The sequence below is a fragment of the Schizosaccharomyces japonicus genome (assembly GCF_000149845.2).
Source record: "Schizosaccharomyces japonicus yFS275 unplaced genomic scaffold supercont5.3, whole genome shotgun sequence".
NCBI lineage: Eukaryota > Fungi > Ascomycota > Schizosaccharomycetes > Schizosaccharomycetales > Schizosaccharomycetaceae > Schizosaccharomyces > Schizosaccharomyces japonicus.
In genome coordinates, this window is record NW_011627862.1 from 324,546 (window position 1) to 338,688 (window position 14,143).

General features: G+C 44.3%; 7 protein-coding genes across 7 annotated transcripts; 3 read left to right on the forward strand and 4 right to left on the reverse strand.

Moving 5' to 3' along the window:
- Positions 1-171: 171 nt before the first annotated feature.
- On the forward strand, positions 172-1,901 carry SJAG_04697 (UDP-galactose transporter Gms1). Its single transcript, XM_002175746.2, has 4 exons — positions 172-359; positions 448-1,088; positions 1,144-1,329; positions 1,383-1,901. The coding sequence occupies exons 1-3, from the start codon at positions 267-269 to the stop codon at positions 1,247-1,249; spliced, it is 840 nt and encodes a 279-aa protein (XP_002175782.2). The 5' UTR covers positions 172-266; the 3' UTR covers positions 1,250-1,329; positions 1,383-1,901.
- A 173-nt stretch (positions 1,902-2,074) lies between these two features.
- Positions 2,075-3,925, forward strand: SJAG_04696 (kinetochore protein Mis15). The gene is made up of 3 exons (XM_002175745.2): positions 2,075-2,818; positions 2,912-3,045; positions 3,103-3,925. The coding sequence occupies exons 1-3, from the start codon at positions 2,515-2,517 to the stop codon at positions 3,826-3,828; spliced, it is 1,164 nt and encodes a 387-aa protein (XP_002175781.1). The 5' UTR covers positions 2,075-2,514; the 3' UTR covers positions 3,829-3,925.
- A 44-nt stretch (positions 3,926-3,969) lies between these two features.
- Positions 3,970-4,618, reverse strand: SJAG_04695 (40S ribosomal protein S10). The gene is made up of 2 exons (XM_002175744.2): positions 4,493-4,618; positions 3,970-4,363 (listed from the first exon to the last, which is right to left on the reverse strand). Exons 1-2 carry the CDS (start codon positions 4,566-4,568, stop codon positions 4,011-4,013), a joined length of 429 nt encoding a protein of 142 aa, XP_002175780.1. The 5' UTR covers positions 4,569-4,618; the 3' UTR covers positions 3,970-4,010.
- SJAG_04694 (WD repeat protein Prp5) lies at positions 4,612-6,178 on the reverse strand. Its single transcript, XM_002175743.2, has one exon. The coding sequence runs from the start codon at positions 6,171-6,173 to the stop codon at positions 4,749-4,751; it is 1,425 nt and encodes a 474-aa protein (XP_002175779.1). The 5' UTR covers positions 6,174-6,178; the 3' UTR covers positions 4,612-4,748.
- A 122-nt stretch (positions 6,179-6,300) lies between these two features.
- Positions 6,301-8,391, reverse strand: SJAG_04693 (nicotinamide riboside kinase). The gene is made up of 5 exons (XM_002175742.2): positions 7,441-8,391; positions 7,323-7,347; positions 7,192-7,260; positions 6,724-7,129; positions 6,301-6,667 (listed from the first exon to the last, which is right to left on the reverse strand). Exons 1-5 carry the CDS (start codon positions 7,476-7,478, stop codon positions 6,468-6,470), a joined length of 738 nt encoding a protein of 245 aa, XP_002175778.2. The 5' UTR covers positions 7,479-8,391; the 3' UTR covers positions 6,301-6,467.
- Positions 8,392-9,010: 619 nt separating this feature from the next.
- SJAG_04692 (ATPase with bromodomain protein) lies at positions 9,011-12,676 on the forward strand (the record flags this gene model as incomplete). Its single annotated transcript, XM_002175741.1, has 3 exons — positions 9,011-11,138; positions 11,200-11,771; positions 11,819-12,676. The coding sequence occupies 3 exons, from the start codon at positions 9,011-9,013 to the stop codon at positions 12,674-12,676; spliced, it is 3,558 nt and encodes a 1,185-aa protein (XP_002175777.1).
- Positions 12,677-12,840: 164 nt separating this feature from the next.
- SJAG_04691 (hypothetical protein) lies at positions 12,841-13,752 on the reverse strand (the record flags this gene model as incomplete). Its single annotated transcript, XM_002175740.1, has 1 exon — positions 12,841-13,752. One exon carries the CDS (start codon positions 13,750-13,752, stop codon positions 12,841-12,843), a length of 912 nt encoding a protein of 303 aa, XP_002175776.1.
- Between the last annotated feature and the right edge of the window lie 391 nt (positions 13,753-14,143).

The window sequence follows — 14,143 nt, forward strand, 5'->3', positions numbered from 1 at the left end:
ACTTAAGTTCCAAAAAATGATCTATAAGCAAAACCGTTACACAAATAAATAGCCGCTAATTTTTCATTAACAGTTTCACAATAAAATAGCACATTCATGTCTACAAAGAGGAGTAAAATGGCTCAGAAAGCATTTATTGCGCGGGTGTTCAAACATTGCAGTGATGCATGCCTGACTTCCCAAACTCACCACCACCTGAACTACTCTTTACTGAAATCGCTCTCAACCAGAGCACTCTGGAATAGGAACTGCTTTTCTCGTTTATTATGGCTATGGGAGAAGTTACAGCATGGCATGGGATTCCAATGAAATATATTTCATTGGTTCTCCTCACGTTCCAGAACTCTGCACTTATTTTGGTATGTCATTGACAGCGTCCGACATTGTGCATCCATTGCCAATCTTCTGCCTTAATTGCTGAGATTTCCTTGTTGCTAATAGTTATAGATTCTTCACTACTCATGTATTATGCCTGGTTATGAGGACAAACGGTACATCACCTCCACGGCCGTTCTCTTGAACGAGTTAATAAAGTTGTCCGTTTGTTCAGCGGTTGCTTACAATCAATTCCGCAAGAATGCCGGTGCTGATGCCCGCAAAAACGCATTTTTGCGCGAGATCTTCTCAAATGACAGCTGGAAACTTGCTATTCCTGCTTTCTTGTACACCTTGCAAAACAATCTTCAATACGTTGCCGCTGGAAATTTGCCCGCTGCAACGTTTCAAGTGACGTATCAATTGAAGATTTTGACGACGGCTTTGTTTTCGGTTCTGCTTTTGGGACGTAGATTGAGCCTTATGAAATGGTGTTCGCTTGTCGTTCTTACCGCCGGTATTGCCGTTGTCCAACTTCAAAACCTTCAAGGTGGTTCATCTTCGGAAGAAAACAGCGAGCTTAATGCCAAGACCGGTTTTGTTGCTGTCATCGTTGCTTGTTTGATCAGCGGTTTGGCTGGTGTCTACTTCGAAAAAGTTCTGAAGGGCACAAAGTCTTCTCTTTGGATTCGTAACATTCAATTGTCCTTCTTTTCTCTCGTTCCATGTGTCTTTACTATCTTTTGGAAAATGCCGCAGACATCGTTACTCATGTAAGTGAATTGCACCAAAAACTCACGGAGCGTGACTTACTAATCTTCATATCAGGGTTTCTTTTTTGGATACAACTATGTGGTTTGGACAGCTATCTTTTTCCAAGCCTTTGGCGGTATTGTCGTCGCGTTGTGTGTTGCTTTTGCCGACAACATTATGAAGAACTTCGCTACAAGTATCAGTATTTTAATTTCGTTCGTTGCAAGCGTTTACTTTTTTGATTTCGCCATCAGCGCTAGCGTATGTTCTTCTCCGAGATCTCAACAGTTACAGTTACTAACTCAAGAATGTAGTTTCTCGTCGGAAGTGGCATGGTCATTCTGGCTACCTTTTTGTACACACGGCCTGAAAAGAAAAGTATCTCAAAGGAGTCTTACATTCCTCTCACCGTGACGCCAAATACTCATGAAAACAACAACGCTGCTACTAAAGCTTAAATAGGATTTTTGTCTATAAATGTTTCGTTCTTTGCTTGTCGCAAACGTGCAACGTTGGCTGCCCGCCCTTCACGACGTATGGTCTGCTCTCTCACCGTATGCTAGTCGTTCGTCATTCTTTAGGGCAGGTTGGTAAAATTAACGAAATGAGCTGCTATCGAAATACAACACTCGAAGCAAGGAACTGGTTCATAATGTCGAGAGTGAGAGGTCTATTGGAAGCAGTTGTCTGTAATGTTAAAATTACAAAACTATCCCCGCAGCCAACAATTTTTTTTAATGTAACGTGTTCTTTAGTTATAATTTGTTCCTTGTCTACTATATATACACGCATGTTCTTCAACTATTTTCATCTATCATACTTGTATTCTCCCGTTCTAGTTTTTGTTTACTTTCGCGTCGCGTTTTGCATTTAGCAATGACATGCTGGTTGACAAACGAGCACAACCAATGGAACGCTGTCACATATTGTCAGATAGGGTAGGGTATTGTGACTGCTACACCTCACTATATAAGCAAGTCCAAATTCACTCATTTCATCCGAACAACGCAAAATAAACAGTTTTGAAGTGTACGGTTTGAGAACTTGATTCAGATGATGAATCCGTGCAATTAATTATAAAAAACTGAAGAAGAATTAAATAGGTAGCGGTTGGGTGAGTTGTCGTCCGAATAAGTTGGTCTTCATCTCAATAACTGCTGCCACAATATCTTAGGAAGTCATAGTTTTAGCATTTGAATTTTTAGCTTTAATGCTTTTCACCAAACTTTCGTGTCTCTCTTATTGTTTCGTGTTTTCTGTGGCCTAGTGATTTTGTTAAACTGGTTTAAAAAGATCAATCAAACCGTCTTTGTGTTAAATCGGGACTGCTCTCCTGGCTGGTATTTTAAAGGTCGTCTTTGGATTTAATATTCGTTCTTCGCTAGCACGTTTGTCATACTTTATCCTCCATAGTGGGCGACAAGTGTAAGAACCGCTGCTATAAAAATGAAACGGGGGATATTCCAAAATCGAATTGCTGATGAGACAATTGTACGCTATGATAAACGGCTAGAGCGATTAATCATGCGGCTGCCTCAAACACAATTAGTTGAATTATGCAAACAGTGGGTTCAACTGCAGTTCCACGCCTCAACATTAAATCGCGAAATCGATGATGAAGAAGGAGCAGAAGAATTTTATTGGCATGTTCCCAAGTCTGTAAGAAAACACACCATGCTTCATCGAATTCGTCACCGAGACTTTCCCCATGGTCTACGGCTGGATCAAATTGCTCAATTAGAAATGGAATGTATGTTGTGAATGAGAATTGCGTGCGCAATGATGAAGATTAACTGAAGAATCAATTCGTCGCGCTTTTGAAAATGAATCTAATGCATTGTAGGTTTGTGCCGAGACATGTTAGCAGTTCGGTGGACAGCCTCTCAATTGCAGGCTGGTCCAAATCCGGCTGTTTTATTCTCAACAAAAGCTTTGTTGCAAACATTGTATGAAGAGATTGACACCGTGTTTTCTTGGGTATGTAGCGCAACGCACATGAACTACAAGGAAACGGCATTCCTCTAACGATTACAGCATGCAATAGAAAGACGACACCCAACACTTCCTATGACACTTGTTCGTCTGCAGTTACTTGATACGCGGAATCCGCAGGCTCTGTGTCGCCTCGCAAGCAAACGACAAGTCATTTATCTTGCTATTTTGGAATCATCCGTCCATTTATTACACAGTCTGCTTACAGACGCCAGCGATGTTGGGCACCGGTTGTTTCAGCAATGCTTAATCCGAGCGCTTCAGCGATTCCACTCAGCATACAGGATACAAAAACTGTCTTTAACGGCCAAGTCGCTCGAAACGATGTATACTCTTCTCGGAGCCCATCGACACGCCGGTGCCCTTGGATCTTGGCGAGTGTATGCAGACAACACTGTCGATACGACTCCATTGGACAATCAACCGTCTGCGTTGGCGACTGCGATAGCCTTAAAACGAAAGACGACCGCCGAGGAAATTGCTGATGTCCGATTTGGAAATACGAACGATCGTCCGCTAGACCGGTTCCTCGTGGCCCTCGAAAACGACTGTATTCCTGACAACGAACTCAACGTTGGAGATAAGATTCACAACGCTCCACTGGCGTTTCGACCTAAAATCACTGTTCAGTTTCAAGGGCCGAACGTTTTTCAAGGTCTCAAAGAATTATCCTCCCAAGGCGTTCTTGACGTTCAACGGATGCCGTCTTTCATGACCGGCGAGGATGGACGCTCCATCATCCGTGTCGTTAACGGAAACGTGCAATGAATTGTAATGGCATGAAGTACTCCCCTCACACGCACTCGAAGGTAACAAAAAAGAGCCGTTCAAGTCTCTGCAAGCTACACAGGACAACACTAGCTCACACAACCCCACCCACCGCTATCACTTCATACTCCTCCATCTCAATCCCACTTATCCTCTTGTCATTGGCATGTACTATTAGCTGTCTATTGACGGCCAAATCCACCACGGAAAGAGGGAGCAAATCCGGCGGGAGCAGCCTCACCGTCCTTCTTCTCAGCACGACGGTAGCCAGCATCAGCACGTTGCTCACGAGGCTCAGAGCGAACAGCGCGGGGAGCGGCAGGACGGACTTGGCGCTTGTGAGTGGCAGGGACAACCTCGGCAGGGAGGTGCAACCATTCACGCAAATACTCAACACCCTCGTTGGTCAAGGTGTAGTAGTACCAGCTCCAGTTGTAGCGGGTCTTGACATAACCACGAGAGTCCAAGGATTGGCAAGCCTTGATCACCTGCAAGTTGGGGACACCAACTTCAGGGTGCTTGGGAAGGTTGAAGTCTAGAGCGGAAGAGTCAGTACGGAAATCCAATGCCTATTTACACCGGCGAGTCGTGAAGCAGGCACATTGAGTGCAATTCAGCCGTTAATAAGACCAGCATCACGAAACGCATGCGTTAACAAACATACCCTTCTTAGCAACGAGGACACCTTGTTGGAACAAAGCTTGGTGAATGGCTTTGCGGTTCTCCTTGGGGATAAGCATCTTTGAGGAATTTGCGGTGAGCCAGTTGTGGTTTGTGTGCTCAAGTGGGTAGCGTGACTGTTTTTCTGGTAGGGTAGGGTTATCGGTGGTGTAGGGGTGCCAATATCGACATTAAGGTGTGTAGTTCGTGTAGATCCTTTCGTGAAAGAAGCAGGCGGGATGGTCGTTAAACTTTCTCGCTTAGATCCGCGGCCGGCCATATCTCTGCCACGGTAGTCCCGGGTGTGTTTCGGGAGTGGCAGATTCGTCCTGTTTATAGATTTTGATGCTTTTGTCGGCTTCACAAGTAATGAGACGCAGTCCCGTTTTGTCGAATGTGCTTGCGAATATGCCCGCTTCGCTCTCGAGCGATCCCGGCTGCGCAATGGTCTGCATCTCTTGGTACTTGTGACCAGACTTCCAGTCCCAGAAGCACATGCTGCCATTGTCGGCACCAGAGAACAGAACATTGTCTGAGTTGATGGAGAGCGTGTTGACGATGGCATTGTGGCCGGAAAAATTGCCCATGAAGGCGCCTTCGGGGAACTTCCAGCGCTTGATATTGTCGGAGGCTCCGCTTGCAAAGGTAAACTCATCCGGATGCAGACAAAGTGAGCGAACAGTTTTTTTGTGATGAGTAAGCGTTGTCATCGTCTTTCCCGCTGCCAGATCCCACAGTTTAATATGTGAGTCCATGGAGCCGGTAACGACCTGTGGATCAAACTCCTGCACAGCCAACGATGTAATTGTTGACTTGTGACCAGCCAGAACATGTATATTCTGACGTGTTCGCATGTCCCAAACACGAGCCACGGCATCACGACCAGCGGTGACGAGCACATCGAGTGTAGGATGGATTTTCAAGGCGTACACGCCGGACAAATGGCCATGGTAGTGACGGATGACCTTGTTCGTTTCAAGGTCCCAGCACTTGACCATCTTGTCCTCGCCGCACGAAAACAAGTAGGGATGACGGGGGGATACGGCCAGTCCGCGTACCGTGCCGACGTGTCCGGTCAGTGTCAATCGCAAAGTGCCCGAGGCAAGATCCCAAATTTTTATAGTACGGTCGCCAGCGCCCGTGCAGAACCATTGATTGCCAGGCTCGACATCAACGCATCGAACCCATCCCAGGTGTCCGTTTATGACACGCATCAGTTTCCATGGAGCGTGCCAATCTGGTTTGACTTGATCGGCCAAGGTTCGTTTCACCATAGAAGCCTGGGCAGCCCGTGCGGCGCTCTGAGACGCCTTGGGTACGCCCTCAATCTTTTCCAAAGCCTGGATGCTTGGTTGTGCAGGCACTTTTATGCTTGCAAGTGATTGCGTTGTGAACTGTGTAAGAGCAGATTGGGAACTTCCCAATTGTGACGCCAAAACAAGGCTTTTTGAGTCGCCGCTTGGTGATATATGCAGCTTTTTACTTTTTACATCTTGTTCTCGCATCCAAAATTCCAAATTCCGTTTGTATGCGAGTTTCTCACTTTTGAAAAGTTCGTCTTGGAACGAACTAGGAGCGCCAAATTCCGTGCCAAAAAGCAACTTGGATTGCCGAACCGTGTCCTTCACCAACGACAGGACATCTTCCCTGTCTGTCCGAGTCTCTATACTCGATTCTGCATCCATATTTGAAGAACGGTGGTGGTGAAGTGTGAGAGGGTGTCTAAGACATAGGGTCAATGGGGTCTACCAGGCAGGTTAACTGGAGTCAGTTAGGAAGAGGACAACAGGAATTGCAGGGTTTGTTGTAGGGTAACGGTTTTAGTACGGGTTCAAGAATGATGTAGACGAGCTCAGAATAGTGCTTAAATTGTTTTTTCATTAGACGTGTCTGTGTGAGTGTGTGATAATTGTTAAGGGGACACAACTGGGTATAAGAACTTTGTCAAGAAATGTAGGAAAAAACTGATTAGCGTGGGTTTACTGAAGATGATGCTGTAACAATTCGATGGTCCAGACGAGGTTCTCATACACAGTCATGTCGTTTCTGTGAGTGATGTTGATGCGAGGATCTATGATACGGCCCTCAACATTGTCGTTTTCAAACAGGTGCTGGTGGCCTTCCTTGTATCCGGGCCAAACGAACTTATCAAAGTATCCCGGGGGGTCTTGCCAGAAGCCTATATAGAAACAGTTAGCATGTTGTGTCGCTCCTGGAAACTAATAATGAAAATACACTTCTCTGTTGGGGAAAGATGTGCCGGTCTACTACCTTCTGTCGTAACATAGCCAGTGCGTGCTTCACGTCGTTGTTTGAGGACATTGTAATCTGCTCGCAGCATGATACGTACGTCAAAAGAGTCAATCAGCTGGTTGGAGACATAAAGCATGAACCCGTCAACGAGAATAATCTTCTTTCCAGGCTGTTGAGTAACTAAACTCCGGCCGGCCTGGACTACATCAGCGTATTCTACAACTGCTTTCGTGGCAACATTCTGGTTTGCTTCTTTTTCGAGCAGCCATTTTGGCAATTCACCGTGCTGCTTAATGTACACGAGTGCTTCATGAAATTTAGGAAAGTCAATGGCATCTACGCAATCCCAATCCATGTAACCATCGTGAATGGGGATCAAAGCATCCGTCTATACACAGAGGAATCACTGTCAGCATCATGTGTGATTAACACGGGTCAGATAGGACAAACCTTATAGAAGTCGTCTTCGTGCAGAATGATCGAATTGTCATAGACAGCATGCAGCAGCTGACACAGTGTCTTCCAGTGAGTCAGAGAGAAGAGTTGCTATGAGACAAAGCAAACAAACAAGTTTTTCATACCGATTTTCCGCTGCAGGAAGCACCGCTGTTTATACTTGTTAGTAACTATTCTGCAGAATACGCATTCGGAAGATGGAATTCAACAGCCTGCCCACACTTTTGAGTGTAATTTACTTACCTTACTCCGACGAGAAGTACATCAGAGCTATTGTACATCGTTTCTAGGTGGAAAAACGCCGAAACAACGTTTTGTCAAAATGTAGGATGCAAGAAAAAAGTGGGTGGAAAAAATGCCGCACTTCCCTATCAATACAAAATAACAGGGAAATACAAGCCTGCTGGAAAATACAGAGGAGTGAGGAGGGAGAAAATGGACCAAAAATGGTACTAAATTGAATTGTGTGCGAAAAGAGGGTGCTGTGAAAGTCGATCTTTTATTAGGGAATTAAGGAGGTTAAGCAAGCAAACGCCTCACTTTACTTAACGAAACTTTGTTGCATAAAGGTGACAATTAGTTGCCTTTCGTTCAACGTTGTTTAGGAAGAGTAGAAAAGGTCATGGAGCAGTTAATGAAAAGTCGTTTTGGTCAACTGAACAGACAGAAGGGAGAAACTCAGACGGAACTCCTAAGACTATAACAATTAGGAAAGGCGCCAAGAGTGTAAGAGAGATCTTCGTAGTTTCTCTTGGTTCGTATTGTGGTGATTTCGTATCGCTTCCAAAGAGGAATAGGTTTTCTTGTATATTAAGTGCGAAGCAGAATGAAGCATTTCCAAGGTCGGCCTAAAGTTTTCATAGGCTAGAGTATTTGTATCATTTTTGTCATATTAGTTGCGAAGGGGAGCGACTTGTTTGGCTTAAGTAGTTTGATGAATTGTTCAGTTCACAGCAATTGAGTAGATACAACGAATTGAATGCGGGATAGTGATCGCTCCTATTCATCCTTCATGTTAAATCGACCACCTTGTCATAAACGGTAATTTGAATCTCTGAAACTTATAGTTTTGCAACAACTTGAAAGCTTCTAGTTACGGTGACTATCTACCGCGCACCATTTCATTGAACGAGCAAGTATTAAAATAATTGTTACCGTTTGCAAGTAATCAAGATATTCTCGTTTACAAAAAATTGACTTAACATTTGCTATTTAATAGTTAAAAGAATAAAATAATATGAGATAAATAATAATAAAATCCAGAAAAATCGAGGAACTCTAGACAGTCATACTAATACCCACAATGATCCTTTCCGGTGCGTCTCGAAACCTAGTTGTATATATTCTTTGGATATATATTTTTTCTAACAAAGTTATTATTTAAGAAACCGTCTTTGCAGTGGATAAACTTCCGTCCTCACTATATCCATATGATAACTTCATAAACCAATCCATTACACTTCATTAAACAGCATATTGTTATTTGTGAATTTTTTTTTCTTGTTTTCGTTTCCCCCTACGATTTGCAAACAGCTTCCTTAAACCGCTAATCACAGCGAAACCCTAAATTTACCGCTGATTGTGCGGGAACTGCATTCGCCTTGTGTCCGTGAATGCGATTATAATTGAACAGCAGGCATTCCCAGCGATTTTACCTTTTTCTTTCATCTCTCTGTAACATTCATGAACTTTTTGAACAGGTGAGGCAGATTGTGCCGTACCAAACACTTTGACAAGAAACAACAGTGTCTAGAATCGCAGAATATAGAGAGCTTCTTTTATTTAACCACTCTCGAGCTGTTTCTGTAATGACATGGGGACTAGGCTAAATAAACGGTACATTGAAACTATGGAAAGCTCCTCCTCGTCTAACGATGAAAATGTTACTGAAGTAGATGACGATGAAAACAATCCTACTCGTATTCGTATGAAACATCATAACGATTATACAGAGGACGAAGACGACGAGTTATTAGAAATAACTCGTCCAAAAAAATTTAACAAGCTGTCAACTACAACGACTAGCTCACCTACTTCCCATTCCTCGAACGAATCAGCATTCCCTAAGAAACACAGATCGTCATCAACTTTCTCCGTTGCTATCACCCCGAACCGATATCACAGTAGCAGTGAACATTCACACACCCCGAAGTATCATCAACTCTACGATCCTGCTGTTGTCTTGTCTCAAAAACATTCTAGTCCCCTCTATGAACTTTTTGACAGAAATCACAAACGAACTCCTCAAAAATACTATCCCTCCAACACTTCAAGGTCCCTGAAAACCAAGGACTCTAGTTCTCCTCCGCGCTCCCCTTCCGATAACTCAAGCCGTACGGCAGAAGAGGAACAGGACGATGACAATGTATCTTTATACACTTTGTCCGACGACGATTATTCACTGTCGAATGACATAGAAGACGACGAAGGCGAAGACAGTGAATATGTTTACAAAAGTGAAAGAAAAAGCCAGAGAAAACGTACTCGTCGGAGCACCCGTCGAAAACGGCGTAAGCCTTCGCCTGCTCCTGTTCGGCGGTCCAGTCGCATTAAAAACAACATGGCTGACAAGCCGGCGGGTTCTGCTCAAAACGCTGCCGCATCTTCACTTCGACGAAGTAGATCTGCTACGTTTAGCAGTATCCGTTCTTTTCCACCAGCAGTCTTGGATGCATTTTCCAAACTTCCACTGGGTATTGGCAACAGCGATACAACGGGGTTTGTATCATCAAGTGACAATGACACTCTAGATGAGTTTGACATTGATACGTTTCTAGAGCATGCTCCTCGCAACGAACGTGTGGAAGATTCAGAAGTGAATCAGACTCTTACACTTTCGCAAGGCAGTCAAACCTTAGCCTCCAATTCTACTCATCTTGACTATTCAGTGACCTTTAACTCCATTGGTGGTCTGGATGACCATATAATGCAGTTGAAGGAAATGGTAATGCTACCAATGCTTTATCCGGAATTATTTACACACATGCACATCCGTCCTCCTCGCGGCGTTCTTTTCCACGGTCCGCCTGGTACGGGAAAAACATTACTTGCTCGTGCACTGGCCGTAGCCTGTTCTACGCAAGAACGAAAAGTTTCATTCTTTTTGCGAAAAGGTTCGGACTGTCTCAGCAAATGGGTGGGTGAAGCAGAACGCCAGTTGCGTTTGCTGTTCCAAGAAGCCCGCAAAAATCAGCCGAGTATAATTTTCTTTGATGAAATAGACGGTCTTGCTCCCGTCCGTTCACAAAGACAAGACCAGACTCACGCGTCTATCGTCTCAACACTGCTGGCTTTAATGGACGGACTGGACGATCGGGGTCAAGTCATAGTCATCGGAGCCACGAACAGACCCGATTCTCTCGATCCCGCTTTGCGAAGACCAGGCCGTTTCGACCGTGAATTCTACTTTCCGCTTCCTGATCGAGCTGCTCGCTACAAAATTCTTTCCATTCACACTAGGCATTGGAAACCTCCTATTTCACGATCCTTACTAATGCACTTGGCGTCCAGTACAAACGGCTATGGAGGAGCCGACCTTCAAGCACTTTGTACAGAAGCTGCCATGAACGCCATTCGTCGTACCTTTCCAGACATCTTTAAGGCGAATGAAAAACTCTCCATATCACCAGAAAATGTACAAGTCACAGCCGAAGATTTCACCCATGCCCTTATGCATACCAAGGTATCCACACGGCGATCTAAAACAGCCATTGTTCAATCTCTGGATACTGCCCATTCTGCATTGCTACAATATTCGTTGAATACTATCGTTTCCCGATTAAATCGGGTATTTCAACTTCATCCATCCGACTCAAATAATCTTTCTGTTCTTCGGAATCAAAAAAACAAACATTCTCATAATGAACAAGAGCTCAAAAATCTTACTGGCTTAATGCATTTTCATTCCCATAGGCCGAAATTGATTGTGACGGGACCTGCTGGTCAGGGCCAGGTTTATCTGGGGACCTGCAGTCTTAAACGAATTCGACGGTGTATTTATAGTTTCTTTCGATCTGGGCACACTCTTTAATGACCCAGAACAGCATGTTGAAGCAAAAATGATTGAGTTATTTTCAATCGCAAGGCAACGGCAACCTAGTATCCTGTACATACCTGACATTGATACATGGCAGGCCTTGTTACCTGAAGGAACGCTCAACTTTTTCTCTCATTTGCATAAAAGCATTCCGCCATTGGAGAAGGTTTTGCTTTTGGCATTCTCTAATGTCTCTTTTGAGGTACTTCCTTCTATCATTCAGAGTTGGTTCAGTCCGAGCGAATCCTTCTGTGTTCGGCTCGAACCCGTCCCGGCCGAGAATCGAAGACAATTTTTTGACGATCTTTTGAATTGGGCCTGCAAGTTTCCTTTAAGCTGTGATGAGGTTAATGCTTTTTCACACAATCGTCCTACTACCAAACGGACAGTAACGATATCCAAAAACAACGGTGATATCCATCAAAATAGGATTCAGAAAATGCGGGACCTAAGAACAAAAAATAAGCTACGCTTGAAGCTTAACTCAATTTTGGAACAGCTACGTTCGAGGTATCAACGATTCAAAAAACCACTTATTGTATGTGAAATGAAGCATTTATATGTTACCATTTGCTAACTAGCTAGGATCTTGATGACATTTATGTCCCTGCAATGAAGGATGAGTTGCCAACGAGTATAATCGAAGCATACCAATACGAAGTTGTAGGGTCTTTTGTCGTCGAACGAGCAACAAACAAGCGGTTTACAATGATGAACTTGGCTGAAATTGAAAGACGTGTATGGAATGGTTATTACGCTGAACCGAAGGAATTCTTTGATGACGTGAAAGCCATTGTTACGGATGCTACTGCATCCGGTGATTTTACGTTAAAGAGACGAGCAAAAGAAATGCTCATCAATGTTCAATTTGCGATGGAAGAGGTCATAGATGCTAACTTTCTTCATGACTGCAAATCAGTTGCTCTTCGAGCTTCTCAAAAGAACTCAATAGCAACTGAAGACAAGCCACCACTTGAACCGAAAGACAAAAATGAAGAGGAGCACGAAAGCGACGAAGAAATTCCAGAAGCACTGCAACCGTTTTCGGTCTATGAAGAAATTGAAGATTCTGAGAATGAACTGTCAATGAACGAACTCACTTCCGAACCACTAGATGATGTACTGGAAGAGCAGCAAGCAGCAGATATACTGCTCGGCGAACGTCAACCAAGCGGAACAGAACTCATTTCCACACGGCTAAAGCTCTCCACTGTCGATTATGATCGTACACTGAACAAAATCACAGATGCCACTCGAAACTACAGAGTCGATGAACTTGACTACATGTATGTTAGAATGAGTCGGGCACTTTGGCGCCGCAGGAAAGGCCGGAACCAGGTCATCGTCTTAAAAGACGCTGTCACCGCTTGCTACAAAGCTATGGTACACTTACACAACGTACGAATGGCCCGTTCGTCCTCATCTACCGAGCAAATAGATTAATATGATCATCGTTACACATTACAGAGGAGCATGACATGACCAAGATGCCTTTTATTATCTTTTATGGCAGAGCAGGAGGGCGACGGTAAAGATGGTAACAATAACGTATGCATAGAGACATTGTAAGTGTGAAAGGAGCACATGACATTAAGCATTAAATGAAATCAGTTCACATTAAAGTGTTGGCGAAGAGCATCCCGACCACCCTCAAATGTGCCATTAGAATCCATGACGAACACGAACGGCTTGTCCTTGAGCTTGAGCGCCACTGGACTTTTATGGTCCAAGGCAGTCATGACAGTAATCTCGGATTTGGGCAGAGTACGCACGTTATGGAATAGCACAGTATCGTGCCAGAAAGGCAAACCCGTCACTAGCCGACACTTGTTGTTAGGAAGCGAGTACATAGCATACACGGCTCGACGAGGAATAGCTAGCAGAACGAGAGAGAGCGCAAGCGTAAGTGGAATGGCCAGGTATGTAACGAATGTAGCCACTCGGAAAAACCTTGTCTCGGAATCCAACAGCGCATGCACAGACTCTCGAGAAGAGTATAAATTGCTAGCGGACAGAACAGCGTAAACAAAAAAACATACTGCAACCGATAGCGTCAGAGTATACAGAAGTTTGAAACGCGGCGAACGAGGAGCCTCGTAAATGAGTGTAGTACTTTCGCCGGCCGGGGATACTGCAGCAGCCGAATGTGTAGCGGTGGAAACAAGAGTCATACGGCTATGGCTCATGGAGAATGAACGCAGCACGTTCAAGAATGCTGAACGAGCACAACCAGATTCACGCTGCGAAATGCCAGGCAAACGATGAGAACGACTCATCGTGGTAAATAGCCGTTGAGCAGGAGCCGGGGAAACAGTGAACAAGCGAAGAGGAACCGACAGAATGCCTGTGTCTTTCGAGCGGCCAGTAACGTTAGCGGAACTGTTAAAATAGTGCATAGAATTTGCACCCTGTAGCCGTGACAATGATGCAAGGTATATAGGACAAGAGCATAAACGGGATATGGGAAACATTCGTGACCCACAAGTCAACAGTCGCGGAGAGGATCGAAGCAGCGACATGATAGATAAACCAAATGTGTACAGGAATACCAAGTGTTGTTAGAAATAGAATACACAAAGGACGAGAAAAATACGAATAGACAGATAAATACGACACTGAACGAGAACAGAAGCGCAGTCGCAGAAAAAGAAAAGAGGATGTTTACGTGTGAGAGAGTGAGAGTCGGTGTAAGTTGGAGACAGCAAGTGCCTGGTGTTGTCGGGATAGACGGAGTATTGTTTACGTTAATGTTTACGTGTGCTTGTCGGGAACCAAACAGACTTAAGGGAGGTAGTAAGCCAACAAGGGATCACAGCGAGTCGTTGGAGAGTCTTTAGTGTAGTGACAAAGAACACAGACCAAATCACAGCCGAGTGGGTTATCAATAGCACAGGTAACGACCCAGATAAT

Excerpts from the sequence above, each read along its gene's own strand:
- SJAG_04693 (XM_002175742.2), bottom strand. The coding sequence starts at position 7,478 with ATGTACAATAGCTCTGATGTACTTCTCGTCGGAGTAAG. Across the intron at positions 7,261-7,322 it reads CTTCCTGCAGCGGAAAATCG|ACACTGTGTCAGCTGCTGCA; the intron begins GTATGAAAAACT and ends ACTCACTGGAAG. Across the intron at positions 7,130-7,191 it reads ACGAAGACGACTTCTATAAG|ACGGATGCTTTGATCCCCAT; the intron begins GTTTGTCCTATC and ends CTCTGTGTATAG.
- SJAG_04697 (XM_002175746.2), top strand. The coding sequence starts at position 267 with ATGGCTATGGGAGAAGTTACAGCATGGCATGGGATTCCAATGAAATAT. Across the intron at positions 360-447 it reads AGAACTCTGCACTTATTTTG|ATTCTTCACTACTCATGTAT; the intron begins GTATGTCATTGA and ends TAATAGTTATAG. Across the intron at positions 1,089-1,143 it reads CCGCAGACATCGTTACTCAT|GGTTTCTTTTTTGGATACAA; the intron begins GTAAGTGAATTG and ends TCTTCATATCAG.
- SJAG_04696 (XM_002175745.2), top strand. The coding sequence starts at position 2,515 with ATGAAACGGGGGATATTCCAAAATCGAATTGCTGATGAGACAATTGTA. Across the intron at positions 2,819-2,911 it reads TGCTCAATTAGAAATGGAAT|GTTTGTGCCGAGACATGTTA; the intron begins GTATGTTGTGAA and ends AATGCATTGTAG. Across the intron at positions 3,046-3,102 it reads TTGACACCGTGTTTTCTTGG|CATGCAATAGAAAGACGACA; the intron begins GTATGTAGCGCA and ends TAACGATTACAG.
- SJAG_04694 (XM_002175743.2), bottom strand. The coding sequence starts at position 6,173 with ATGGATGCAGAATCGAGTATAGAGACTCGGACAGACAGGGAAGATGTC.
- SJAG_04695 (XM_002175744.2), bottom strand. The coding sequence starts at position 4,568 with ATGCTTATCCCCAAGGAGAACCGCAAAGCCATTCACCAAGCTTTGTTC. Across the intron at positions 4,364-4,492 it reads TGTCCTCGTTGCTAAGAAGG|ACTTCAACCTTCCCAAGCAC; the intron begins GTATGTTTGTTA and ends CTTCCGCTCTAG.